This window comes from Sinocyclocheilus grahami, unplaced genomic scaffold, assembly GCF_001515645.1.
Source record: "Sinocyclocheilus grahami isolate Dianchi unplaced genomic scaffold, SAMN03320097.WGS_v1.1 scaffold99.1, whole genome shotgun sequence".
NCBI lineage: Eukaryota > Metazoa > Chordata > Actinopteri > Cypriniformes > Cyprinidae > Sinocyclocheilus > Sinocyclocheilus grahami.
In genome coordinates, this window is record NW_015505278.1 from 479,020 (window position 1) to 506,917 (window position 27,898).

The 27,898-nt window shown below is 38.1% G+C and overlaps 1 protein-coding gene across 2 annotated transcripts in view; it reads left to right on the forward strand.

Annotated features, from left to right (window-relative positions):
* The first annotated feature begins 5,855 nt into the window (after positions 1-5,855).
* The window catches only part of LOC107588135 (diacylglycerol kinase delta-like), an 87,341-nt gene continuing 65,298 nt past the window's right edge, over positions 5,856-27,898 (forward strand). For both annotated transcript variants that reach the window (XM_016276141.1, XM_016276143.1), the window contains exons 1-2: positions 5,856-5,987; positions 7,602-7,837. In XM_016276141.1, coding sequence (XP_016131627.1) covers positions 7,661-7,837 — 177 coding nt within the window. In that variant the 5' untranslated portion in view covers positions 5,856-5,987; positions 7,602-7,660. The remainder of the gene's footprint in view (positions 5,988-7,601; positions 7,838-27,898) is intronic.

Consider the following 27,898-nt stretch of genomic DNA (forward strand, 5'->3'; position numbering starts at 1 on the left):
TTTTAATATTTTAATTATTTATTAATACCCAAATAATTATATATATATATATATATATATATATATATATATATATTAAAAATCATACAAACATTTCAAAACTTTGCATTATCCATTGACAAGGCAGTCTGCGTATTTTGGAATTGATTTTAGACAAATTGACTTCTGTTAATCCATCATTTGGTTTACTTTGAGTAGAACATTTCAGCAACATTCCGATGTGAAAGTTGTTGTTCTTCCATTTCTCTCTTTAATAACCAAAGAATTTAGATTTTGTTTTAACCTAAATAATTTTTTTTGTTTTTAAATAATACAAATTATTTCAAAACAGAAACTTTGCTTTATGCATTGACAGGATTGTCTACATATTTTGGAGCTGATTTTGGCAGAATGGCTTCTGTTATTCCACCATTTGGTGTGCTTTGCTTTGAATATAACATTTTAGGAACATTCTGCTGTGTAATTTTGTTGTTGCCCCATTTGGAAGTCTGTTTGTTTTTCTATTTTGTCCTTCGTTTCCACAACATCTTCCATCACAGTACTCTGCTGTTAATTCTCTAAAACCGCTCCAGATACTACCACTTGATATTTTGCATTGAATTAGCTCCCTTAGCCTCATCCTTATCCTACAATTACTGAAGAAATGGCAAAGCTGATCTCTAGTCAATGCAAAAGGGCAATGGCTGTTGTTCACTCGGTTGAGGAGTCTGCTGGGATTGTTCTAAATGATTCACTGATCTTTAGATAATATTTCTCAACTGTTGAACCAATTAGCAGTTTCTGCCTGCACACTTCCCCTGTGCATTGCTGTTAAAATTATAATCCTGTTCCAGTTGTGCTCTTTTGCATGATTAGTAATCCGTTCCTTTGAGACCGAAATCCCCATATTTTAAATATTTATTTACACCCACCTTGTGAAGACTATTACTGGGAATCTGCAAGGTACAAACATGTCTGCATCAATAATTGTAGGTTACATGTATAATTACATTTGAATCAAAGATACATTCTTACAGTCAGACCAGCATATACACTCTTAAAAATAAAGGTGCTTCAAAAGGTTCTTCAAGCGATGCCATAGAAGAACCATTTTTGGTTCCACAAAGAACCATTCAGTCAAAAGTTCTTTAAAGAACCATCTCTTTCTTACCTTTTTATAATCTGAAGAACCTTCTTTCGCCACAAAGAACCTTTTGTGAAACAGAAAGGTTCTTCAGATGTTAAAGGTTCTTTATGGAACCATTTAGACAAAAAGGTTCTTCTATGGCATCGTGAAGCACCTTTATTTTTAAGAGTGTACTATACACAAACAAACCTGTGCCATTCACTGAAGATCAAAGAGAGGCTCCCAAATGTTTCATGATCTGGTTCAAATGAGAATGGAGTGGCAGTGAATAGGAATAGTATCTATCTATCTATCTATCTATCTATCTATCTATCTATCTATCTATCTATCTATCGTTCTTTCTTTCTGTCGTCCATCCATCCATCTGTTCCTCAGCTCACTGATCTATCTATCTATCTATCTATCGTTCTTTCGTTCTTTCTTTCTGTCGGTCCATCCATCCATCTGTTCCTCAGCTCACTGGTCTATCTATCTATCGTTCTTTCTTTCTGTCGGTCCATCCATCCATCTGTTCCTCAGCTCACTGGTCTATCTATCTATCGTTCTTTCTTTCTGTCGTCCATCCATCCATCTGTTCCTCAGCTCACTGGTCTATCTATCTATCGTTCTTTCTTTCTGTCGTCCATCCATCCATCCATCTGTTCCTCAGCTCACTGAGGCAAACTTCATCTCACTGGACGCGTTCTCATGGCAACCGATAAACCGTGGAACGATTCTTTAGTATGAACCATCTGATGATTGCTCGTTCTGTATAAGCAACAAACACGACAAAGCTAATGCAGGTATTTTTTTTTTTTGGTCATTACCTTAAATGAAAACATTAAAAATGTAAGAGTGAAAGATGTTTGCAAGTAAACAAATGTAATCTCTCTGCATCTGAATCATTAAGCCCCGTACGTGGCTCTGCTTGCGCACGGCAGGTTGGCTGTTATTCCTCTGCAGGGATTTAAGGATTCCTCTGCGTGTGCATAAGCGAAGGATGATGAACGAAGGGGCACGAAAGCTTCCGGGGGATCACGAAAGTCTTTCTCCGTGAGCTCCAGCTTCTCTGAAGGCTTTCTGAAACATGGAGCCGGATGCATCTCTTTGATCAGTTCTTGACTGTTCACTGGACGCGTGCATGCAACCCTACTTCTACTACAGTTAGCTTTTAGAGGTGGGGCAAACGAATTAAATACGCTGGATGTGGTGTTTTAATGCTTCAAATATAATTGACGTTGATGATTATTTAATTGGGACCCGTAGCATCAGACAGACAGTGTGTTTTAATACACACCGCTGGGTGGCAGCAGAAAGCTACATCCAAAATAACGACTCTGTCGGTAGTTCGTGGGCCGGGGGTGTCCCTTATTACTCATAAACAACTTTATATACATCTTTTAAGAAATAGACAATATGACTTAAAATTTAAGCATTTGTAGGTTGATTAATTGGAAATGAAGAGTTAATCAGAAATTAAATGATTTTTGATAATTTGCCTACCTTTAAGAAGAGAAAGTGAAATACAAAATGCACGCATTGCAGTTTCACTGTCATAACCATTGACCCATTTTATTCCTCTTTCCTCTTAAGTCTACCTTTGATGGAACTGATTATGGAAGGAGGGAAGGGCTCTTTTTATTTTTATAGGCTGAAAATGCATCGACATGACTATTCAGTGTATGATACCTCAGTAACATATCATGGTAAACAAAAAAGCAAGGACAATTTAATAACTTTTTCTGGATAAATAAAGTCTACTGGTATTAGCCATCCAGATGATCAGTGGAATATTTTTTGATATTGGTGCATATAGTAATGATATTCCTTTATTTATTTTCACACCTGAGTTTTAATAAAAAATAAGTCCATGGTTTGGATAGAGGCTGCAGCAGGTGAATATAAATGGACTCAGGCCGGCATTTAGATGCCACTCAGATGTGTATTAAACATGAAAGCACTTCAATTTGTTGCAATTTCATATCATTCTAATGACAGAAAATTAGCATCTACAGTGGGTATAGAAAATAATCACTCAGTGCAACTTATAACATCAAAGTGAAAGATAACTCAATCAGGTGTAGCTAATCACCTTCTCAATGGCACACAAAGCCATTTGACTTTCAACTGTGATCAGCTGTGGTCATTTTGATTAGCTCAGCATGAAAAGAGCTTTCCTGGAGCATTTGTCCTTGGTCCTACCAGTCCTTGGTAGTGCAATTGAAACAAACAATCAACTATGAGTGGCAAGGCACTGTCAAAAGATCTCCGGGATAAAGTTGTGGACCGGCACAAGTCAGGAGATGGATACAAAAATATTTCAAAGGCTTCATCAAAGCCTAGAAGCACAGTGTAGTCTATTTTTTATGAAGTGGAAGGTATTTGGTACAACAGACCCTCCCTTTATCAGGATGTCGCTCCAAACTGGATGAAAGAGCCAGGAGGAAACTGGTCAGAGAGGCTACTAAGAGGCCTACAGCAACTCTGAAGCAGTTGCAGGAATTTATGACAAAGAGTGGTCGTTGTGTGCATGTGACAACAATATCACAAATTATCCACAAATGTGGCTTGTATGGGAAGGTTGCAAGAAAACAGCCACTCCTCAAGAAAGGCCACATGCAGTCACGACTGAGCTTTGCCAAAACACACCTTGAAGATTCGGAGGCAGATGAGACTAAAATTTAAATATTTGGCCTCAACAGCAAACAATATGTCTGGCAGAAATCCAATACAGCTCACCATCCAAATAACACCATTGCTACAGTAAAGCATGGAGGGGGTAATATCCTGTTATGGGGGTGTTTCTCTGCAGCAGGGACTGGAGCACTTGCCAGGATAGAAGGAAAAATGAATGGGGCAAAATACCATCAAATTTTTGAGGAAAATCTGCTGCCCTCTGCCAGAAATTTTCAATGGGAAGAAGGTTTACCTTCCAATATGACAACGGCCCAAAGCAGAAAGCACATAGCAAAACTGACCACACAGTGGTTGGAGAAAAAGGTGAATGTCCTCGCATGGTCTAGTCAGAGCCCAGAGTTAAACCCCTTTGAAAATCTGTGGAATAACTTGAAGACTGCAGTCCACAAACGAACACCATCAAGTTTAACTGAACTTGAGAAGTTCTGCAAAAAATAGTGGACAAATACTGAAAAGTCTAGAGCTGCAAAGTTAAGGCCCGGGTATACTTCACTTTCCGCGTTCCGTTCAGTCTCGCGCACAGCCTTCAAAGTATACTCAACCGTGGGTGAGGCAGTCTCAAAAAATTGCCTGCATGCGGACGGGGTGCGTGGCTCTCCGCGAGCTCTCCTGATGATGAAAATGACATAGTGCGGACGGCCGAAGTATACTTTGGCCTTTAGTAAAGACATATCCCAACAGATTAAAGGCTGTAATTAAAGCAAAAGGTGGTTCAACAAAATACTGACACAAAGTGGTGATCCTTTTTCCAACTCCGTGATTCTGTTTATTTATTTATTAAATTTTTTCTGACATGTTGCTGTTATATTTTTCACTTGGATGTTATAAGTTGGTAAATTGGATAAAACAAAAACTGTGTCTGTCTTCATTTCAGGCTACTAAGCACCAAAATGTGATTATTTTAAAGAGAGGTGATTCTTTTTATACCCACTGTATAAAACCGTAAAAGAGAAGTCGGCTGAGATAACCACAGTTTAGAGAGAGTTCACTGGCCTCTTGATTGTAATCAAATATCATGAAAGTAATGTCTAAAACTTGTCTCAGAACAGCATGTATCAGATATATGCTGTAGCCATTTATATCCTCCATTCATGTTGAAAGTACACAACTGATTCATTATTTTATACATTTTTTATTTTATTTTTGGTGGCATAAACTGGAAAGGGTCAGGGGATTTCTGGTTCCCAGCATGCTATCTAGGGAGGGGACTAGATCTGTAGAGTATATAATTATTCTTTTTGTTTATTCATTAATTGTTTTTTTAGTTTTGGAGCAAGATGAGAACATGAAGAGAGATACAAGTGTTTAATGATCGGTTACACTGGGACTTAAACAAGTTATGATGGCGTTTTAATGGGTTTGGTTGGTAAAGAGTGGAGCTTGTGCTTAGATTGAGGACTGATAGCTACAGGACATGAGTTGTAGTCTATATTGCGTTGCATATGCCGTTGGTATAACTAGTCTCTTCTCTTGCACTTCCTACTACACCAAATAAATGACAATTAGTATGCTTAAGTATGCTGTTGCTAACTAGTTAACTGCATTACTTTGACATTCCCAGTTGTATTAGGGCTCCTAAAGTCAGTTAGGTTTCCACTAAAGCATGTATTTTGTTAAGAAAACTCATTGTGAACCAATATTCAATTGATTTAAGGAATTAAATGTCTTTATTATCATAGAAAAAGGTATGATTCTTGATAGCACACTAGACCTTTATGTCCAGTGGTGCTGTGACTGGGCTATTTGCCCATTACACAAGTGACCCCTTCAATGGTCAGAACATTGTCAAGCAGTTCAACATGTAGCAACAAGTGCACATATTTCGTCAGCGAAGATTTCCCTTCCTACTGAACACCCTCCAGAAGCTTCAGAAGCGATCCTGCGAAGCATTAAATATCTGCATTGAGAACTGCAGTAAAACGATAGTAGTACTGTAGGTGATGGATTAATCTCTCAAACATTTCTTAGATATCTGTTGTCAAGCCATCCAGATGTGCTGACACACAGACGCTCTCGCGCTGTAGTCCACCCCTCCCATTCGATTCAAATCTTATCCGATGCGTACACACGCGCGTATGTGCGAGACAGGAGCAGCTTTGACAATTGACAGTATCTAACCGCGCTGCCCGAGAGCAACAAGAACACACATACGAGGTTCAACGGGAACCGACAACGCACCGTAGAGGTAAAACACCACGTCCACGTCCACCTTTTCATTTAGTCGGTGCAACCGCGGCAGACGGAATCGTGCGCGAGAATGACAGTTGAGTCTATTTGTCGATTCAGAAAGTGATGGCCGAACGCCGCGAGCGTTCAGTGAATCAAACCCTAACGGATTTATTCAATTGACGAAGCCGGAGAACGCTGCTCTCCTTAGATCGCTAAATTGTGTATGTACAACATTAATGCTGTCTACAACACGGCTGTTTTTGGCTCGGAAGACGTGAGAACACAGCTGGTGCTACTGAGTCGGAGATGCCTGTGTAAATATAATCTGGTCAAATCCAAAAGCCCATTAGACGCCTGCGTTTAAATATCATTAATGGCATTATTCACTCGAACGTCTCTTTATTGCTCTGCAAACGTAGACAGCCGACGCGCGACATCATAACAGGTAGTTATGTTATGTTTACAGGAGATGTGTGTGCCATAAACCGAAGTCCGATGCAAAAAGCGTCGCGTTTTGTCACGTATGGGGGACACGTTAAGGCAATATTTTGGGGCAAGAGGCGACTTAATTAGATTAACAGCGAGAAAGGTGATAACGAAGTGTCGCCGAGTCGAATGATTTTGAGCGCAAGGAATGCGCAGCTGTGAACACACGCAACACTCAGCGAGTTCATGTATCTCTCAAAGCACTGACAGCGACCGTCTGTGGATTATGTCAGATGGGTTTGGATCGATTCTAAGCGCTAATGGGCTTCAACGTCTGCATAAGGGCCAATGGCGTGTTGCTCATTATTTTGTCTGGATCTATTGTTATGCAAAAAAGCGATTCATAAAAATGACCTGGATGCATTTTGAATGATCAATACGTTTTCACTCCATGAATTTGAATGCTTTTGGATATGTGATTTTGTGAGGCTTAAGGTTAAAAGTCTGATGGTGTAACTCTCTCTCTCTCTCTCTCTCTCTCTCTCTCTCTATATATATATATATATATAGGCTGAATTATTATTTTTTTTTAAAGGGAAACATATATAAATGAGAAGCATAATGTTTTATTATTTCTTTAAAAAAAAAGGTGACATTTTGTTTTAAAATTGTACTAATATGTGAGATATTTGAAAAAGTTTTGTCAATTTGTCAAATCAATTTTCAGGAACCTTTTTTGTTGTCATGTGATAAGAACCCCTTTAGACAGAAAAGTAGGTAGTTAGAAAATAAAAAATAGGCCTAATTGAATAATTAAATTCAAGGTATTTAAGGTTTAAGTATTTCAGTACTTTTCCTTGTTTGTTACACCACTTTTTATGCATGAAACCAACAGGAACACAAAGATCACAAGATCTTGTGTTTTAAATTATTTCTCCTTTTTATCACCTCAAATATCCTTTTTTTTCCATTACCCTTAATGCTGTTGTGCAATAGATAGACTAAATAATCCCCTGTTGTTGTTAACTGTCTTTTGGTTTGTGCACTGGTTTCTTTTGTTGGCCTCAACACTTAGCGCAATCAAAATAGAGGAACTGAATTTGCTACAGTATGAACGCTGTAGTTCATAGAGCTATATGGGCTTTAAAATGAAAGCAGAAGAAGTCTCTTTGGGAATCAATACCATTAGCTTTCTCTGTTTCAGAGCTGACTTGGCACAGAGGAGGAGACGAGTGCTGTGAAAATCGTGTCCCCTGCACAGTCATGGCCTCAAAGCTCAATCCAAATGTACTTTATGTCCGGGAGCCCCGGGAGTCCCTGACCTCTCCGGATCCTCAAGCCGAGGCGGGTGACGAATCATCGGACAGTGACGGGGAGCCAGAGGAGACCTCGCACAAACTCATCCGAAAAGTATCCACTTCTGGTCAGATTCGAGCCAAGGTAGGATTTAGCAGAAAGTAGGATTTTAGGAGATTTTGTTCACTTTTTAACCACCCCAATATTATTTTATTTAATATTTATTTATTATAAATAATTTAAATAAGTTGAATAGTGTACATATACTATCTCTCTCACACACACACACACACATATACATACATACATACATACATATTGTATAGTTGTAGCTGTAGTGCATATTGGACAGTCACTGATGGCTCAGAATCAGTCAATACTTGGCACTTGGCATGCTATGACTAGTATGTACCATATCAATGTCAGTTTGGACTAATGTTTATTCCTGAAAGGGCAAAAGGATACGAGACGGTCATTAGCATGCTTACTATGATACACAAGACAGCATCTAGTCTACATGCACATGTTCTTTGTTAATCAAAAGACCAAATGCTGTTGATTAATTGAGCTCATTTTGAAATTAATTTGAAGCAGCTTCTTACTGATTGATTTTATTTCCTGTCAAAGAGGGGAATTTGTTGTAGAGGTCAGTTGTTGATGAACATACTGAGGGCTACCCTGACCCTTGACCCCTCACACATACCTGTTTATTGTGTCAGCTTTGTGTTGCATTTTGATAAGATGAGAACAGTAGAATTGTTGAGCAGACAGTGTAAAATTCCCTTTATAAATGTGTATATAAAGCTATTCATGTGGGAAGAATATGGAAGCTTGTTCCATCATGGGATAAAAAAAGGTAATTGTGACCTTTTATCCCACAATTCAGAATTTTTATGTCACAATTCAGAGTTTTTTTCTCACAATTTAGAATAGTGAGATATAAACACAGAATTCTGATTCCTTTGCTCGCAATTCCGAGTTTACATCTGCCAGTTCTAAGTTTATATCTCACAATCCTGTTTGTATGTTGTTGTTGTTTCCACCACAGAATAAAAATAAAAAAGGTAATTCCTTTTTTTATTGCAATTTCGAATTTATATCTCACAATTCTAACTTTTCTTCTCAGAATTGCAAGATCTAAAGATCAGATGTTAACTCGCAATTGTGACTTTAAATCTTGCAGTTCTGAGGAAAAAAAGTCAGAATTGTGAGATATAAACTCAGAATTGCAAGGAAAAAAAGTCGGAATTGTGAGATAAAAAGTCACAATTAACTTCTTTATTTTTTATCCTGTGGTAAGCTTCCATACAAGAATGAGGCTACGTTTACACGACAACGGTGTAGTCAAAAACTTGCGTTTTTAAAAAGTTTCATGTATACACGACAACGTTTTCAAAACGATTTGCGGTTACACATACCCTGAAAACGGCCAAAAACTCTGTATTACGTACAGTGGGGCAAAAAAGTATTTAGTCAGCCACCAATTGTGCAAGTTCTCCCACTTAAAAAGATGAGAGAGGCCTGTAATTTTCATCATAGGTATACCTCAACTATGAGAGACAAAATGAGAAAAAAAAATCCAGAAAATCACATTGTAGGTGCCATGTGTATATGATGCCTCTCCGCTGTTGGTTGTAATATTGGTGAAGTAAATCCACACTTTGCTGAAGAAGCATTAGCAAACTCTTAAACAGCAACAACAGTACCATATACTCTGCCATTGTTGTGTATGTTTGTTTGCGCTTGCCTTTAAAATCGACATGTACTGCATATGTCTACATACCTAACACGTACTATGCACGTGCATGACGTCACTGTTTTCAAAGATTCCCGTATTGGGTGTTTACATGAAAACGATAACGGTGCCATTTTCAAAAACTTGCACTTTGAAACCCGTTTTCAAAACTTTGCGTTTTCAGTCCCCAAGATGCCGTTGTCATGTAAACGAACAGGCAAAACGCATAAAACGTTTCCAGTTTTTGGCTGAAAATGTTGTCGTGTAAACAGCCCCTGAGACTGGAAGACGGACCCTGCAGGCAAAAAGTGTAGCAGAATTTAGTGCCTAACCTGTGGTTCTCACCCCCCACAATTCAGTATCCATGGATCAGGTGACCTTTCTTCTTTGACCCATGTGAGATTCTGAGAGTTAAATGTGACTGCAACAGTGAGGCCACCTGTTTTGTAGCATGAGAGTTGGGTGTCATTATAACTGGACAATGTAAGGTTATAGATCTCTCTTTCATCTTTCTTTCACTTCTGGGGAAGTCGTGGCCTAATGGCTAGAGAGTCGGACTTGTAACCCAAAGGTTGCGGGTTCGAGTCTCTTACCGGCAGGGATTGTAGATGGGGTGAGTGAATGTACAGTGCTCTCTCCCACCGTCAATACCACGACTGAGGTGCCCTTGAGCAAGCACTTTGGATGGGATAAATGCAGAGCACTAATTCCGAGTATGGGTCACCATACTTGGCCACATGTCACTTCACTTCACTTCATCTACAGATGGGCTTAAGCAGTCACTTAGTAACTTGCTATTTATTTCTCTGACACTGTTTGGCCTTAGCCCATTGAACAACTTTTTTACATTTAACACTCTGTTAGTGCTACTTACAGAGTGCAAAGGTTTATTTGCACTGCACTGCTACCATAACAAATCATATCACCTTTGTTGGATAATTTCTAGAAGCCTCCTTTAAAACAGATCTCAGATCAGGCCTTGAATGCTTTTAGTTTCTCTCTGTTAAACAGCTGAAAACTGACCTCAGATCAGTTTAACCATCTGGTCTGCTTAGTGTAAGCAGATCTCAAATAAGCAATGGCTTTGTGTACATGAACATTTAGATCATAGTTGTAATAAGATGAACATGATCCCAGATCAGCACATGTCAGTCATATTTATCTTGGCACTGCGGTTGATGAAATTATCAGAATATTAGTCAGTATCAGCAAGCCAATGAAGCTGAACTAATTGAATCACACAATCACACAGATACCAATTAAGTTAATGTTTTCATTTTGTCAAACAATGCTAACACTTTTGCTAATAGTTTATGTAGAAGTTCTTTGATAATTAGATTTTTGCAACCTGGAACAGTTTAAATTATTTTCTTGTACACTACTGTTCAAGAGTTTGGGGTCTGTTATATTTCTATTTTAATTTATTTTAAAATGTAATTTATTAATGTGATGGCAAAGCTGAATTTTCATCAGCCATTATTCCAGTATTCAGTGTCACATAATTCTTAAAAAAAAAAATCAAATATGCTGATATGCTGATTGCTTACTATTTTCGATGTTAAAACCAGTTGTGCTGCTTAATAATTTTGTGGAAACTGCGATTCTTTAAGTTTTTTTTTAAGGATTGTTCAACAACAACAACAACAACAAATAGAGTTCAGAAGTTCAAATTCACTTAATAATTAGCTGCGGTGTGTGGTGACTCCCTTATTTTGTTGCGATTCAAAAATAGATCGTAACAAAAAGAAATATGAAAATTGAAATATAAAAAAATGGTGGCAAGGCCAAAAAACGTACTGACCCTTTTGAATGGTAGTTTAATTTTCATACTTAAAAATAATGCTTGATAATATCACAAATGACTTGTTTTATCTCATTTATATTTAATAGGAAATGTCCCTTGAGAGGAATCTACGAAAATTATGTCTTTGATTTTCTTTTTTATGTATACACATAAACTTTGACAGGGAATAAGGGTGTGTTTACAAGCGCTCACCATATTACTTGAGATCCATATTGCAGCTTAATCTGACCAAAAAGACAGGAAGAGACCATCTGATCAAGTTTGTTTTTGATTTATTTGCCATTTAGGGGTACATTTGCATGCAGTAGATTTTACTACAGTAATTAATTCTTCTCTGTGATGCATATGTTGTAACTGCACTACTCATAAAATCTGTGTGCACTTACATTTAGAGGCCATATAAAGCCAGTCAATCAGACTGGAAATGATGATTTTAGTCAGCGCTTGCTATTTTTGTGTGCAGCATCAGACAGTCAATAAAAGGACAGTGGACGGTCCTTTGGAGAGTCATCAGATGTTGAGGGCAGCTAATGACAGGCTAATGCTGCTTAGCTAAATTTGACATTCAGTACAGTATGTGCCTGGTGAAAAGTAATTGTGTGTTTGTGTGTGTGCTTAGATTGATGTCAGTAAACACTGCATGATTCTTCCTCTTGCTCATTAGTGATTTCCCCTTCATTAGCATACTTGTTAAACCCTGCGAAGCATTTTGAAGTGTAACATGTCATTTCAGCCTGACTGAGTTCATTTATTACCTGTTGTTGCTGTGCACACTGACATTTCAATTTGTAGAATCATAGTTAACAATGTGTTGTGAGTTTTGTGCACGTCTTCAACAGTTACCCCATATGAGTGTTTTGTCGGTTCAGTTTCCACAAAAATACTAAGAAACACACCTGTTTTCAACATTGATAATAAAAAATGTTTCTTGAGCACCAAATCAGATTAGATTAGAATCTTTTCTGAAGGATCGTGTGACTTAAAATTCAGCTTTGCCATGTCAGAAATAAATTGCATTTTAAAATATATAAAAATAGAAAACAGTTATTTTAAATTGTCATAATATTTCACTATAATACTGTTTTTACTTTAGTTTTCATCAAACAAACACAGCCTTGGTGATTTTTTCCGAAACATTTAAAAAAATCTACGAATTATTGATTAGCAGCAAATTAGGAGTTTATTAAGGGAAAACTCTTAGTTAATAGTGAATATGTGTTCCCTATTCTGAAGTGTTACTCATTTCAGATAATGTGCACAGTATACATATACTGCATTCTACTTTACAAAACAGTAGGTAATATGCCATTCCAAACATGCCTTGTGGGTTTCTGTCTATGATTATGTTGATGATGACAGGATTAGTTCATAAGAGGAGACTTGAGAAATAAGTGTGTGCAGGGCTCAACAAATAATGTTTTGCGAAGTCTGCTCAATTGTGCTGATTTAAATATGCCACCAAGGTTACATTACCTTGCTGGATAAAATAGATGATTTGTATAGGGCTAACAAATTGAAATTCTTATTGTTGAACTTGTATAGACAGAAGAATGAGATACAGTAAACAGAGGAGGAAGTATGCAGGGATCTTACATATGTGTTCGTGAATTAGGAAAAAGAAGAGAGGAACAGTAATGCGTGTACAACGTATATCCTGTAACAGGTTTCCTCTGAGGGTCTCATATATCAGTGCGCACTGTCAATAGTTTCTCTGTGTTAGATGGCCCTATTCTCCTTCTTCCTGTCCAAGGGGTAAAGAATTACATAAGACTATCTCTCCATCGCTCTCTCTGCCCTGTTTGTTAGTGCCCTCATTAATTTTGTGTGCAGAAACTGGAGGCAGGCAAGAAGGAAAAGTATGCGTGTTGTTGAGTTTTGTGTGAGTTAGCTGAGAGACACAGAGTGTGTCCATTCAACCCATTTGCTGTAAGGCAGAATGACACAAGACAAATTCAGCCGAAGTTTAAGGGGAGAAAGGGCAGAATTCCATAACAACTAGTTTCTCCTCTAGGTAGCGGACTAAACGAGGCTGTGACCCCACCAGACCAGTGTTCAGCATTATTGCCATTTTCACTACAAGAATGAGTCTGACTACAGACTACAGAAAACTGCAACCTGTTTACTATTTTGTCTTCTAAAGAAAGAGGTCTGATACAAAACCAACATTTTATGTATTCAGATTTGAAAATCTGTAAATGTGTGAGCGGATGTCTCTTATAGAAAAGCAGGAAATGCAAGGTGTCATTTTTAAGGCCAGTAGCAAGACTACATAGGACTGAAAGATGTAGCAAAATTTAGTCAAGGACCAAGCAAAACAACCTTCTAGTAAAAAAAATAAATAAAAAAGGAGAAGTGAAGGGTGCACTCACTGTGAAGGAGGGTGTGATACTGAGGAAATAGTAAATATAACTTTATTTTTTTTTAGGTTGATGTTGTTTATGGTGATGTCATTTGTCATAGGAATCACCATTTCTGTTTTTACACTATTTTTTGTCTTTTTTTGTGTGCAAAGGGTCATTTTACAGTATAGTTGATATTGTATTTTTAATTGTTCATCCTCATTTCCTCTTTTTACATTTAGATTAGATTTACATTTGGCGGCGTCTAACACTCACTTAAAAGTTAATCTTTAAAAACACAAATAATTTAATAACTGTTAATTGTAAACTTTATCATCTCAAAATTGTATTTCTTCATGCTGTACATTATAATGTTTTGATGCCTATTTTCACTTGTAACTACTGATTTTATTGTTAAGTATTTTATTTTTAATTTATAGGCAAAATAGTATATAATTTTAATATCAGTGCATCCCTAGACATCAATATGTTCTTGCTGTTTTTAGTGGTCTGCCTTAGAAAACGTTGTAGCAGTGCAAGACAGTTTTCTTAGGTGTCTTTTGAGAAGACTAGAAAATTCAGACCATGTGGATGTTGAAGGGCGCTGTGAATGTTTCTTGGGCTCCTGGGTGTTTCTGTTTGAACGTTCATGTGGATGATACTGAAGACCAACTGTATTCAAGGGTCATGGTGTGTGTGTGTGCAAAACCCCTGTAGAATTGCATGAGGAAATGGGTAGTCTCATATGTCTACAAATGACCCTGTGTTTTTTCCCTGTCTTGTGTGACCTTATGTGGTGACTGAGAGTAACTCACAGTGAGTTTAGTCTCAACCCATCACTAATGGCTGTTTAATGGTTTGGGTAACACGAGATTTTATAATTTTGGATGGCCAAGGTCTGTGCCTTTTAGTGATTGTCTGTTTTCTGGTATCACCTGATAAACTATGTCAAATATGTCCAAGACTGAAAGAATACAGCTGTGACTGAATTCTCAGACTGCTGAACTTTCAAGAAACTATCAAACCCCTGTCTTTACTCCACTTATTTAGTCTAAACTGGCTTTTTAGCTTTGGGATATATAGACAGGATGTCATAATCACATTAGAATAACTGCAGAACCTTGTTTTCTAATTAACATCACATTATGTTTTATGGGCTGTCCGATAAGTTGATTGTCTTTAATAAGTTAAAAGTAATTAGAAGCAAAGACAGCCTGTATTTCTGTATATCTGTCTCTCATCTCGTTCACCAGTAGATTTTAAGCCCCTTTTATATTGATTCTGATTCTGATTCTGTGGGTCCCTATTAGGGCTGTGCGATATAGACAAAAAAAAACTATCGCGATTTGATTTTGATCAATTTTGCGATATCGATTTTAATCACGATTTTGACACACACAGACATGCTTTACAGTCATTAATGCATTCAGTGTGAATTTGAAACATATTTCCAAAAGAAAACCAATTAGAGCTTTATCAAAAAGCTATAACATGTCTCTAGAACAGACATAAGGCAAAATAATCACTAAGTAAAGGTGTAACAAAATGTCTCTAGAATAGGCATATGGCAGAAAAAAAAAAAATCCTGTGTCCAGGGATTTTTTTTTGCCATGCATTGGTCATAGAGCTCTTTGTGATTGTAGATGTTGAACTAGATTTGTTGCGCCAAGTTCACACGTACTCCGTCTGCAGTGCTTGTACAGTATGTGTATGCGGTGCAGAAGCAGCACGGACTCATTTTGCTTTCGCACAGGTTTGCAGTCCACTCCTGATCCGCGGCTGTTTACCACAAACACAACATTTATCCATTATTTTGATTTCAAATCCAAACGTTGTTTCTGAAAATGCTTTTTCAGCATTGTGATTCTTTTATCACAGTACAGTAATACAATCTTTCATAGACATATTCACGTTTAAACTCAATAAATATAACTTTGTTTAACTACCACCACGAGTGCCATCTATTATTGCCTTGTTTATCTAAAAGTGCACTTTTCCTTGTTTTAAATCTAGCCAAAAAGCCATGTGTTGACTGTGAAACAGTAGACATTAATTATTTGCATTTATGGTGTAATTACTAAATTTCCATGTCAATCCATGATAATTTTTACTGCGAATAATGCGCTGTCACTTTAATTCAGTGCGTGCAGCACAGCAGAAATAGATTCCGTGTGGAAACGATCACAGCATGACTGCTGCAGCCGCACCGCTCCTGGAGCGCACTGCCTGACTGCAATCGCGTGCAGTGTGAACGCTCTGATCCGTTAACATGGGTGCGGAGTGTGTGAACCTGGCGTTACGTTTCTATGCCCGCCCGGTCTGTTCTGTTCTCGTGCTCCATTTAGGCGCGCTGCATTATGATTGGTTCGGATAGCATACTGCGGGGAGGTCGGGGGCGCGGAAAATCGTGCTATAAAGCGATTTAGAAATCACGCAAGCTCAAATCGCGATTTTATGACGATTTTGATTAATCGCACAGCCCTAGTCCCTATAGAGAAAGACTGCCTCAAATACATTATTGCAAAGAACAAAGAGAGAGAACAGGATCAGAGCTTTCAGAAGACTTGGAGTAGTAGGATACAAATCATATGGACTGTGTTGTTTTCCTGGCCACTATCAGCAGAAATAATAACAGCATATGGATTTTGGAATGACATGAGAATGAGTAAATAATGAGTATAAATTAACCATTTTTGGTTGAACCGAACCCTAACTCCAAAGCCCTTGAAACTTCTGGTCATTTATCTTTTGCTTTACTTTTTGCATTCACCTTGTAGTACCTGTGTCATCTCTCTTTTTTATTCTCTCCCTTGTTTGTCTTTCTTTCTCGTCTCATCCCTTTCTTTTTCTCTCCCTCTCTCTCTTTCTAGGTTAAATTTGAAAACCTAATTAGAAAAGCATCGTCCATCATTGCCTTGACAGTCCATTAAGTCAATGGAGCGGAGAGAGGGAGAAGAGGGGAGAGAGAGATAGTGAGACAGTGAGGGAGGGAGAGAGTGAGGCCGACAGAGGCCTGAAGGATCTCTGGGTTGTCCAGAAGGTTCAGAGGGGACAGAAAGACTGCACAGCATTTAAATAACAGGACTAGCTGTCAGAAATTGTCTGTGTGTGAGAGAGAGGGTGAGATAGAGAAGATGGCAGTGTTTGTGTATGTGTTAAACAGAGGAGCTGTTTACTAATGTAAAGTTTTATAACTAAAAATGAAGAGCACTAAGGAATTTCGTAAGGAAATTAATGATTGCAGTCTGATTTCCTAATATTTCCATTAAAGATTCTTTTAGTACTTTTGAGAAAAAACTAAATTGTGAAAAAGTGAAATTGCATTGCCAAATGATGACATCATTATTGCAAAATGTTTACATAGACTTTTTACTGCTTTTTCATGTATAACATTTGTTTTTCAAAGCGTAATTGCAGTCGCAAAATTGGGCACAGCTATATATTAAAAGTGTTATTTCACCCAAAAATGAAAATTATGTCATTAATTACTCACACTGATATCGTTTCAAACCCGTAAGACCTTCGTTCATCTTCGGAACACAAATGAAGATATTTTTGATAGAATCTGAGAGCTGTCTGACCCTGCATAGACAGCAACGCAACTGAAATGTTCCCATTCCCAAGTCCAGAAACTAGCAAGGAGATCTGTAAAATAATCCATGTGACATCAGTGGTTCATCTGCAATTATACAAAGCTATGAGAATACTTTTTGTGCGCAAAAGAAAAAAAAACGACTTTATTCAACAATTCGTCTCCTCCGCATCAGCATAGCGCCATTTTGGAGAACATCCGCTGAACGTAAACAACGTATGCTGTTCTGTGTCAGCTGCCTCACGCCGGATCTGTTTCCTACGTTGTTGTGATTTGATCTGAACGAAAACAACATATCCGTGTGACGCAGCTGACAAAGAACAGCATACGTTGTTTATGTCCAGCTGATATTCTCCAAAATGGCACCAGGGTGATGCGGAGGAAACTAAGTCATTCTTTTTTTTTTCTTTTGCGCACAAAAAGTATTCTCGTAGCTTCGTATAATTGCGGATGAACCACTGATGTCACATGGATTATTTTACAGATCTCCTTGCTAGTTTCTGGACTTGGGAACATTTCAGTTGCGTTGCTGTCTGTGCAGGGTCAGACAGCTCTCAGATTCCATCAAAAATATCTTAATTTGTGTTCCGAAGATGAACGAAGGTCTTACGGGTTTGAAATTACAAGAGGGTGAGTAATTAATGACAGAATTTTCATTTTTGGGTGAACTAACACTTTAAATAATGGTGCTTAAACCAAAATGTAATGTTTCATTCATTCATTCTCCTAAGAGTGCTTAATTTTGGGAATCAGGTGGGGTTTTTTTACACTGCATGTTTTTGATTCACTATCTTAGCTTTACGTTAACTTCAGTTAACAGTTAGCTATTTGTTCATGAATCAGTTGAACTATATCATCGAGGCTGTCTGATTTCAGAAAAGTAACTTTAAAAAAACTATTTACAATTCTATTTATAATTCAATTCAATTATATTCTATTTAAAACTATGTATAATTCTACATTAGACTGCCAAGTAATACCTTCTGTTGTAGTTTGACTTTCTTTCTTTTTCTTTCTTGCTTGCTTGCTAGCATTAGTGAGTGGCGCTAAGCGATGTAACATAGATTAAACAGTGGCGCACATGTACCAAATGCTTTTTTCCCTCATCTTCCTTTCATGTTGTTTTCATTCTGCTGGGCCCATAAGTGATCCACACACACACACACACACACACACACACACACACACACAGTCCTTCATCCTCCAGAGAAAAGTCTACCATAATGAGCTCTCTCTTTCTCACATTATGAGGGCACATGCATGAGAGAGACAGATGGTAGAAAGAGCAGAGGACAAGTGAATGAGAGGCACAGATGAAGCAGGTAGCTTTTAGTTCTGTTCCAGTTGTCACAGCTGCCCAGGGCAACCCAGCACATGCTGTCTACTATGCATTTATCTTAACAAGGTGCAATAAACTGACAAGAGATAAGTCAAATCTCTCCAATCTGTTTGTGATTTGTCATTTATTTGGTTTCTTTTTCTGTCATGTCGAACCCAGAGTGAAATCTCATTGGTTCAAACACATAGCTGTACAGTATATAAAACATGAAGTATGTTTTGACTGAAAATATTATATGCTGGAAACTTCACTGGACACAAGCCTCCATTGAATGAGTGAAATTAGCCCAGTCATAATGTTTAATGTGTGTCTGTGAAAAAGAGGAAGAATGAGCTACTGGGTTAGTATGATTGATAGTGTGTGTCATTTTCCATCTCTTTTCTTTGCTAATGAAGACAGATAGCACATGTCATAACACAGCATCAGTTATGACGAGCACACGGACGCGTGCTTAGCAGCAATAGCACCTCCAGTCAGGACAAAATGGAAGCCATCAGGCCATGTTGACGCCCACTCACGTTCTCTCATCTATTCATTTAATCGTTTCAATGAAGAAAACCGAAGCAGGAAGGAAGTCTACTTCTGTGTTTCCTCTTTTGGCACTCTCTGCATTTCAGAGCATGTTTTTTGCTACTAAAAATAGCAGCAGAGGGTTTTGATTCACACTACACACGCCACAAAACAGGAAGCGTCCAGGGGTTTACTTCAGTCAGGACAGTGTAGCACTATTAAGACAGAGTTCAATCAGATTATAATTTTTTTTGATCTGTCACCTTTTTAGCAACATTGGATGGATGTTTCTTTCTTTCTCTCTCGCTCTCTCTCCTCAGATCTATTGATTATCACAGACAGTTTTACCAGTATGAGTAATGCTCTCGCAGGGAAACTGATTCTAGGTCAGTTATGACTGTAGCTCAATCATTTTTCTCAAATGTTATTAGTATGTATACATCACTGGTTCCATACAGTATACATTAGGGTTGCACGGTTTTCTTATGCTAAAGTTGTATTGCTGTGCCCAAGCATCAAAATACCAGCAGTGCCTCAGTATTTACAATTTATTTAGTATTTGGTAATTAGTTACAATAGTATTTAGTTAATAGTGCATAATAGTATGTAGTACAAACGGTAGTACCGTGATTCATGGTAATGCATTTTTGCATGCAGGATGTGAGAGTGCAACAGAACAGAATGAAACAATGCAGGAATTCAAAAACAAACTCCTTTTAATTTTATTGGTGTATTGTTGAATACACAAAAAACACAAGCAGACAAAAACATTTGCCTGATGTATCTGTACATAAGCCAGCAATTAAAAATATCCTATGTGGAAAATAACAATATGAAAGCGAACTGCACGAGCACCTACTGTGATGAGTTCAGTGGACTTTAGGAAGGTTTGGGATTATCAGCTTTGCTCACTTTCATTATTGCAAACATTACTGTAAACAAAGTCTACCCTTAATTTTCTGTGAAAATCTATTGCAATGCTGTGTGAAAATAAAGAAATCATAACATACATTCAGGACTATATTATTTTTGTATAAAAAATTTAAGTAAAATTGGTGATCCACACAATTATAGAGGTTCACTAAAAGCTACATCTTTGTACATTATTTACCTTTAAATGAAACATTTTAGTACCTCAAAGGTACATATTAGTATTTTAAAACTACATATTAGTACCTAAAGTGTACATATTAGTACAATTTGAAAGGGAGCTGCCCCGCAGTGATAGGTTGGTACCTTTTTCCTGATTGTACTACTTGATATGATTATACTTTAGCTGATAGTACAACCCTAGTATTAACAGTTTCCGATTCTTCTGTCCTTGTAAACAGGTTATGAAAAAAGACATCTGAGATCAAAGATCTGCACTGTTCTCTGAAATATAGGCACAGGGGGTCTGAAACGGGGAAAACTAGGCGCCATAACTGTTTTGTGGGTATGGGCAGTGAGAGTAATATGCTTCTGATGATGATAATCTACACATTCATGCAGGCCAAAAGCTGAGAGAGAGAGAGAGCGGTAGCAACAGGGAAAAATTTGTCATTCTTTTTTACACCGTCACTCTGGCCAACTTGAGGGGTTTTAGAGGAGAGAGAGACAGACCTCTTCTCTAATCAAAGGCCATTGTTCTGTGCCCGGCTCTTGTCAAATCTGGAGCGGTCCAGTATTAAAGCTCTTAGAGGTGATCACATGCATCAGCACTGCACCAAACAACACTGCAGTGTAAACAGAGGACACACGCAAGCCTTGCTCACACACACACACAAACCACTTTGAAAGCCTAAATTCAGACTGAACACACACATTTGAGCACAGAAGCATGCAAGTTGGATGTATGATCTGGATTCAGAGAGAACCACACCAGTTTCCTGATTGATGTTTAGATTAGTCTGATTTGAACATATGCAGCAATGCAAACTGCTTTAGCAATGTTAGGTCACCCATTACTACATCAGTGACATGTTGTTAAAATAGAGCTGTTTGGGTTGTGAGGTGGAGATCAGCGTTTCTATATCTGGGCCATTGTCATCAGTACATGAAGGAAGTGGTTTTTGGTTTCATTTGTAAAGAAGTTTCATATTTGTTCTTCTTTCTCTCTTTCTCTTGTTTTCTCTCTCTTCCAGTAAGCATTGATAGCAGGTCAGTCATTTTTACCCTGGTGCAGGTCTATTTGTGGCTGTGGTCAGGTCTGCAGGAAGATGGTTTTAGTGTGCTTGTTATTTCCTGTGACGTTCATCAGAATCAAGTCCAAAAGTGATCATACTGAGAGACGCATAGAAAGATAGAGAGAAAGATTTGGCTAGATAAGAGAAACAGACTGAATGCAAGCGGGGTGCCGTGACATGGCGGTCAGATTTCCCAGAATGCCACTGTTGACGGGAGGTGTGAAGTAGCACAGGGTTTGCTTATCATGCCTAATGCATAGAGCGAATACGATTACATGATATACTTAAAACTTAATGCAGATGTTTAGTAATAGGTACACATTAAGCTCAATTGCCTTACTTTAGCAGTTTTCCTACTTTACCTGTATTCACCTTGTAGGTGAAATAGGGGTGTGCGATATTGACAAAAAAATTATATCTCAATATTTTATGGGATTTTATCGATAACGATAATTAGACGATATTTTGCTGAGTGTGTTATTGTGCTGGTACCTTAAGGACTGCCGAAGACAGCTGACTCCTAATGTTTTTAATATTCTTCATATTCTGTGTGGTGGTCAGTTCATACTGATAGAAATTAATCTTTTCCAATAAGTTTAAACTGATTTTTGCATTTTATGGGCATGTTTACCTTTATAAAGCAATTTTTTCAAGTGTCCATTATCTTTTGAGTCAAATTCTTACATTTAATCAGGGAATTAGAATAATAAGACATTTGGGCTGTTACCAAGCAAATTAAATCAACACAGAAGCTGCATCTGAAGTGGCATTTAGATGTATTTACACACATGTATTTTGTTTAATGCAAGACATGAATGCATTTAACCTGCAATTACAAATGCATAAATAATGTTTTGATATATTAAACATAAAACGTTGAATACTGATATTTGAAATGATTTAAAACATGAAAAAAATAAAAATAAGTTTGAAATTAAAACCGCCAGCAGGTGGCAGCAAATCCCTGTTAATAAGTGAGTCATTGCGATTGAACCGAATCATTTAAACGGTTGATTCATTCAAGAACGAAACACCGTCATGTTGCTCAGAGACACAAAACAGGGCTGTGGCTGTATTCGGGATGATTTTTGTTGGCAAAATAGAGCAAAAACAAGCAATATGGTGTCTAAAACGTAAGTCTCTTAATGAGCTTATTATGTTTATTGAATTAAATGTCACATTTGTAATCATGGTAATTTTTGGAGAAAAACGGCACTCTTCGTGTGAAATTGAATAACTATATGAAGTGGTATAAATATATAAATTTTCTGCCATCATGTCTTGAATTTGTGATCATTCTAAATGCATTTTAATAGACTGAATCATGCAGTGAAAGAAAACACACTAAATGCGCACATGCACTAGTCTAGACTTCATGTAATATATGCGTGCGCTCTGTAGGGATGTTTTGAATGGTTTTTGCAAAATACTCGATAATGTCAAATCACACATCGTTAAAACAACAGTTACGATATTATCGCAGGCGATATATATCGCACACCCCTCAGGTGAAACGCTAGTGGCTCTGTGTATTCTGGATGACCGCCAGAGGCGGTGCTAAGTAGTGTTAATTTTTAAATTAGTCTTAGTCCTGGTGTCAAATATACTTTTTAGTTATTATCATTGTGGCGAGTGGGGGCGGGGCCGAGAGCCATGGGAACAGAGCGAGGCCGGTGGAGTAATTGATAATGAGCGACAAAGAGGAGAGAGGACCAGGCTTGGACTTCTCTCCTCTTTCACTGTCGTCACTCCTCCTTTTATCCTTCCGGAGCTCCTCCGTGGGACTTGAGACCGGTGAGTGGTGCAGGTGTCGCTCATTATCAATTACTCCACCGGCCTCGCTCCGTTCCCACGGCTCTCGGCCCCGCCCCCACTCGTTACAATCATATTTAGTCAACCTTATCCTGTTTTAGTTGACTAAATGTCTGAGCATTTTAGTCTAGTTTTAGTCAATGAAAGCTTTCATCACATTTTCGTCATAGTGTATAATAGCTAAACTGATTAAAAAAAAAGTTTTTAGCTCAAAATTAAAATCGAAAAGATTGTTATTTGTGAAGGTTTTTTTTTTATTTTTTTTTTACATTTCAGGTATTGCACTTTCACCAATAAGCACAAATCAATAGAATGTGGACTCATACACATGGTTTATTTGACCTCATCTAGTGTACTGATTTATTATACGCTATTTAATATATAAATTAATATCAAAGAATTAGATATGCACTCTCTCTGTCTACATTATCAAAACTGGCAAAAACTAACACAAACTATTTTAACAGTAAAATTCCTAATAGTAATTTCAATAATTCCAAATTGCAATAATGTTTCTCTATTAAAACAACAGCACTTGAGTAAAGGCGTTTATTCAGCAAACACAATCGCAAACAAAATAGTCGAGATATCATGACAGAACACAGACTGGTTGAATGACACTTTAATTTAAGCTAAACATCTCAAACAGAGATTGCTAGACTTTTACTTTTTTGTCGTGTTTTCAGATCATCGTCGGCACATCCGCAATGAAGAACGAGTGCATGCACATGGCATTGCATGTTGATATAGTCACAGTTATCATTTATTGACCTTATTGTCATCTCATCATTGTCTCGTCCTAGTCATTTTTCGTCTTACTTTTCATTAATGAAATTAATACTAGCCTAAGCACTAGTGGATAATCACTGCGCCAGCTAGATAGGTCGAGAAAGAAATACCTAACAGTCATGTCATGATGTAGTCTGAGATGCAAGGGTATAAACCACAGCAGTTTGATGACCAGCCTCGGAATGCTTTCCTCCTGACCGCCATAGGCGGTGCTGAGCACCAGTGGATGACACATACCAACACAGTCATGAGGAATGCCACCCCCCTGCAAAAATCAAATGCTCCAGAAGGACTGCAGAACTCACCTCATGGGAAGTAGCCATGTTGACCTTGTAAAATCATGTAAAGGTACATGGAGAGGACCATGTAGCAGCTGCACAGACCTCCGCCGAGAAAACTCCCCATAAAGCTGCCCAGGATGAAGAGACAGCCCTAGTAGAGTGACAAGTAACGCACACTGATAAAGGCAGGTTAGAATTATTATACGCTAACTTTATCACCTTGACAATCCAACGTGACAGTATTTGCTTAGACAAATGAGCGCCCTTGCATACCTCACCATAACAGACAAATAACTGATCTGTCTGTCTAAAAGAAGCAGTAGACTTAACATAGCACCTCAAAGCTCGTTTTAAGACACAGAAGATGAGACCTCCCCCTGCCTGCATCGGAGGGAGAAAAAGGAGGTTGAAAAGCAGCCAGATGAATAGACTGATTCACAAATTGTTGTGACAAGACCTTAGGGAGGAAGGCCGGATTAGGCTGAAGAATGACCCCAGAATCCTCTGGTAACCAGCGTAAGCACAATTCACTCTCTGACAGGGCATAAAGCTCACAAACACATTTAACAGAAGCAATGGCTAACAGAAAAGACACTTTCCAGGACAACAACTTAATATCCTTCAAATTGTGGTGTAGAAAGAAACTCCAGAACAAGCAGCAAATCCCAAACAGGATAAGGAGTAAAACGAACAGGCTTTAAATGCCTTGCTCCCTTCAAAAAACTACATACAAGGTTGTGAGACCCCAAGGATGCACCATCGACAGGGGCATGATATGTAGATATGGCAGCAACATAAATTTTTAAGATAGAAGCTGCCTTGTTGTCATAGACATAGACAACAATAGATGCTGCAAAAACTCAATACTTTTGGCACAGTGCAATGAACTGGGTCAAGTCCTTGATCCCCACACCAAGATGAGAAAATCCTCCAACGAGCAGCATAAAGCTGTTGTGTTGAAGGAGCTAATAGTGTTCACTACTGCTGGCTCACAATCAGTTAACTGAGAAGTGGACCCACTGGCCAAACCCAAAGCTGAAGACAAGCTGGATCTGGGTACCAAACACGACCCTTCAGCTGAGAAAGGAGGTCCTGTCTGATGGAAAGCTGCCACGGCTCACCCTGTAACAGACTTAGAAGAAGAGGAAACCATGGCCTGGCTGGCCAACGAGGTACCACTAAAAGCACCTTGTGTTTGGACAGGAATATTCGGTGTAGGGTCTCCCATAGAAGTTGAAAAGGAAGGAACGCGTACAACAAGCAGATCAGCCACTCGTGAGCTAACGCATCCTATCCCAATGGCTGGATGCCTCGGCATTCGCAAACCACCAACGGCAATGTGTAGATCAACCTCTGCCTTGCCGAACCATTTCCAAATCAGCTGCACCACATCTGGGTGAAGCTTCCATTTTTCAGGAAGCAGTAGATTCCTGGACAGAGCATCCGCCACTTGATTGACCGATCTTGGGAGATAAACTGGCTTTAATGAAGTCATTCAGCCCTGAGACCATCTGTGGATCTTGCGAGTTAGTTGTAAAAACACAAGAGACCTGGTGCCACCCTGGTGATTTCAAATGAAATACTGATTTGATAGGAAGTGTTGTAGTTCTAGATACACCGCCTTCAGTTCTAGAATGTTGATATGTTCTAAGGCCTATGTAGCGTCTGGACCAATCAAACACACAATTTTTCATTTGATTTAACAAATCAGTTATTCATTAGATTAACAAAACGTTCACAGACCCCTCACCCAATAAACATACTGGGTGCCAAGTTGTCAGTGAACAGGGCCCAGGACCCTGGTTACCATGGCAACCCTGACACCAGATACATTTTACGACCTAATGGCATGTTGAGAGTCACCCCTCTCACTACAATTTCCATAGGAAATCTACAGTGCACAGTGAAAAATTGACTCTTCTCTAAGACTTTAAAGGCCGCACTTCAGTGATCCGCCCAGAGTCGGTAGTTCGGTTAGATTCTAAGATGAAGACATGAGCTAGAACGCTTCTGCAACCCCCTAAGTACGTGCCAGGCTTCGGCCTTGACTTTTCCATTCAACAAGATTCTCTGACTCAAACTGGTTCTTTTTCATCAACCAACTTCAGCAAAGATCAACTGGGACCTTCAGACTGCATCAAGCCTTTCTTTCAGACAGACGAGACGTGCAAGTATTCAAACTTAGTCTTATTAATTGATACATTAGGTATCATTTGCACCTTTTTACAAAGGTGTGTTTGAACTAAGAATCTGATGTCTCCTTCAGGCTGTAGATCTGCTGAATATGCAAATGGTTCCATAACTTCATATTCTTATTTTCTCTTCTCTCTACTGCGTTAAGCTTTAACCCTTTCCTATACCAACTGTATGTGTGTGTGTGTATGTGTATGTTGGACCAGTTTAAGTGTTTATGTAGTTAATAAAGTCTTACTTGTATCACACTCGACATTGTTCATTGTTTGCTCATAACTGGAGTCACTTAATCATGCAGATTTATGCTGCAAGCTCTTTGTAGAATTGTACAGTAAGAAAGTTATTTCCCTTAACCAGGAAATTAAAGTTCTTAGAATTGACAGACAGTTGACCCTGAGAGGTCAGCTAAATATCTACAGCGGATCTAATTATTTATAATTAATTATAACTAGTTATGATTAATTATTCATATTTCCCCATGAGCTGATACGCTACAGCCTCCTTTGTTGACCAGTGACCACCAATCCCCTCTGGTTCCATGTTGCCCCCCATCCAGTGAAGCATCGGTTGTGATCACTTCTCGACGAGAAGGCACCATCCCTAGTGCAGGGCTCCAAAGAAAAAAATTGAGTAAGGAGCCATTGGCTCCTATAAGAAAAAATTTTAGGCACCAAATTATTTTTTTAGGTGCCACAGAATAAATGTGTTTTATTTATTTTATTATTTTTTAACATTTCAATCATACATTCATGTGATTGTCTCATATTTTCTTGAAATTACCAGCATTTGAATCTATCTTGTAGATGACCTGGGAACTAAGATTAACTTAAAGTGGGAATTAAACATCTTTTCCAACTTGAAATATATAGTCACAAAGAATTGTTCATGACACAGTATCTGTACAAATAAGACCATATGGACCATAAGCATCACTTGGCCACTGAGTGTAGTTTGGGCTCCTCCTCAGTGCATCCTATAAGTGTTGTCATATGTCTTTCACACATTCAGTCTGTTTTTCTTCATTAGTAAAATGCAATTTTGTAGGAGGAGTTGAATCATGTAGACAACAGATTAAGTAAAATATTAATATCCAATAGCACATAAATATAGCAAAATGCTCTTCTTTATAGTTATTTTTCTAGCTGACTGATGAGCTTATGGAAACCGAATGGTTATTCTGAGGTAAATGTATATTACGTTGCAATGTTTACAAGCATTACACGTTTTTTGCAGTTTGAGCTTTTACATGAGACATTTCAGTAAGTTGTACTGTAGGCTTTCTTATAAAATAGGCTATGTTTTGATGTTAGTTCATGTTCATTATGTACTACAGTAGTAAAGAGAAAGATGTAATGGGTTCACTTGCCGCTTGAACTGAGGCGCTAAAGCGATCGCGCCTGCTGCATTAAAGAGCGCCAAAACTGTATTTATTGTTTGAATTTCGTTATGATTTTGGCATAATTTTAAAGCTGATACTTTGTTTATTAAAAAGTAACAAAGCATTTTGCGATTAATGGACGGCAAGTGTGCTTCAAATAATATGAAGTTCACGCATTAACCGAACAGCCTATAGACTAAGATCTTGATAAGAAGCCATTTTAATAATGATTATAAACGAGAATTGTTAACGATATTGCCAATATCCA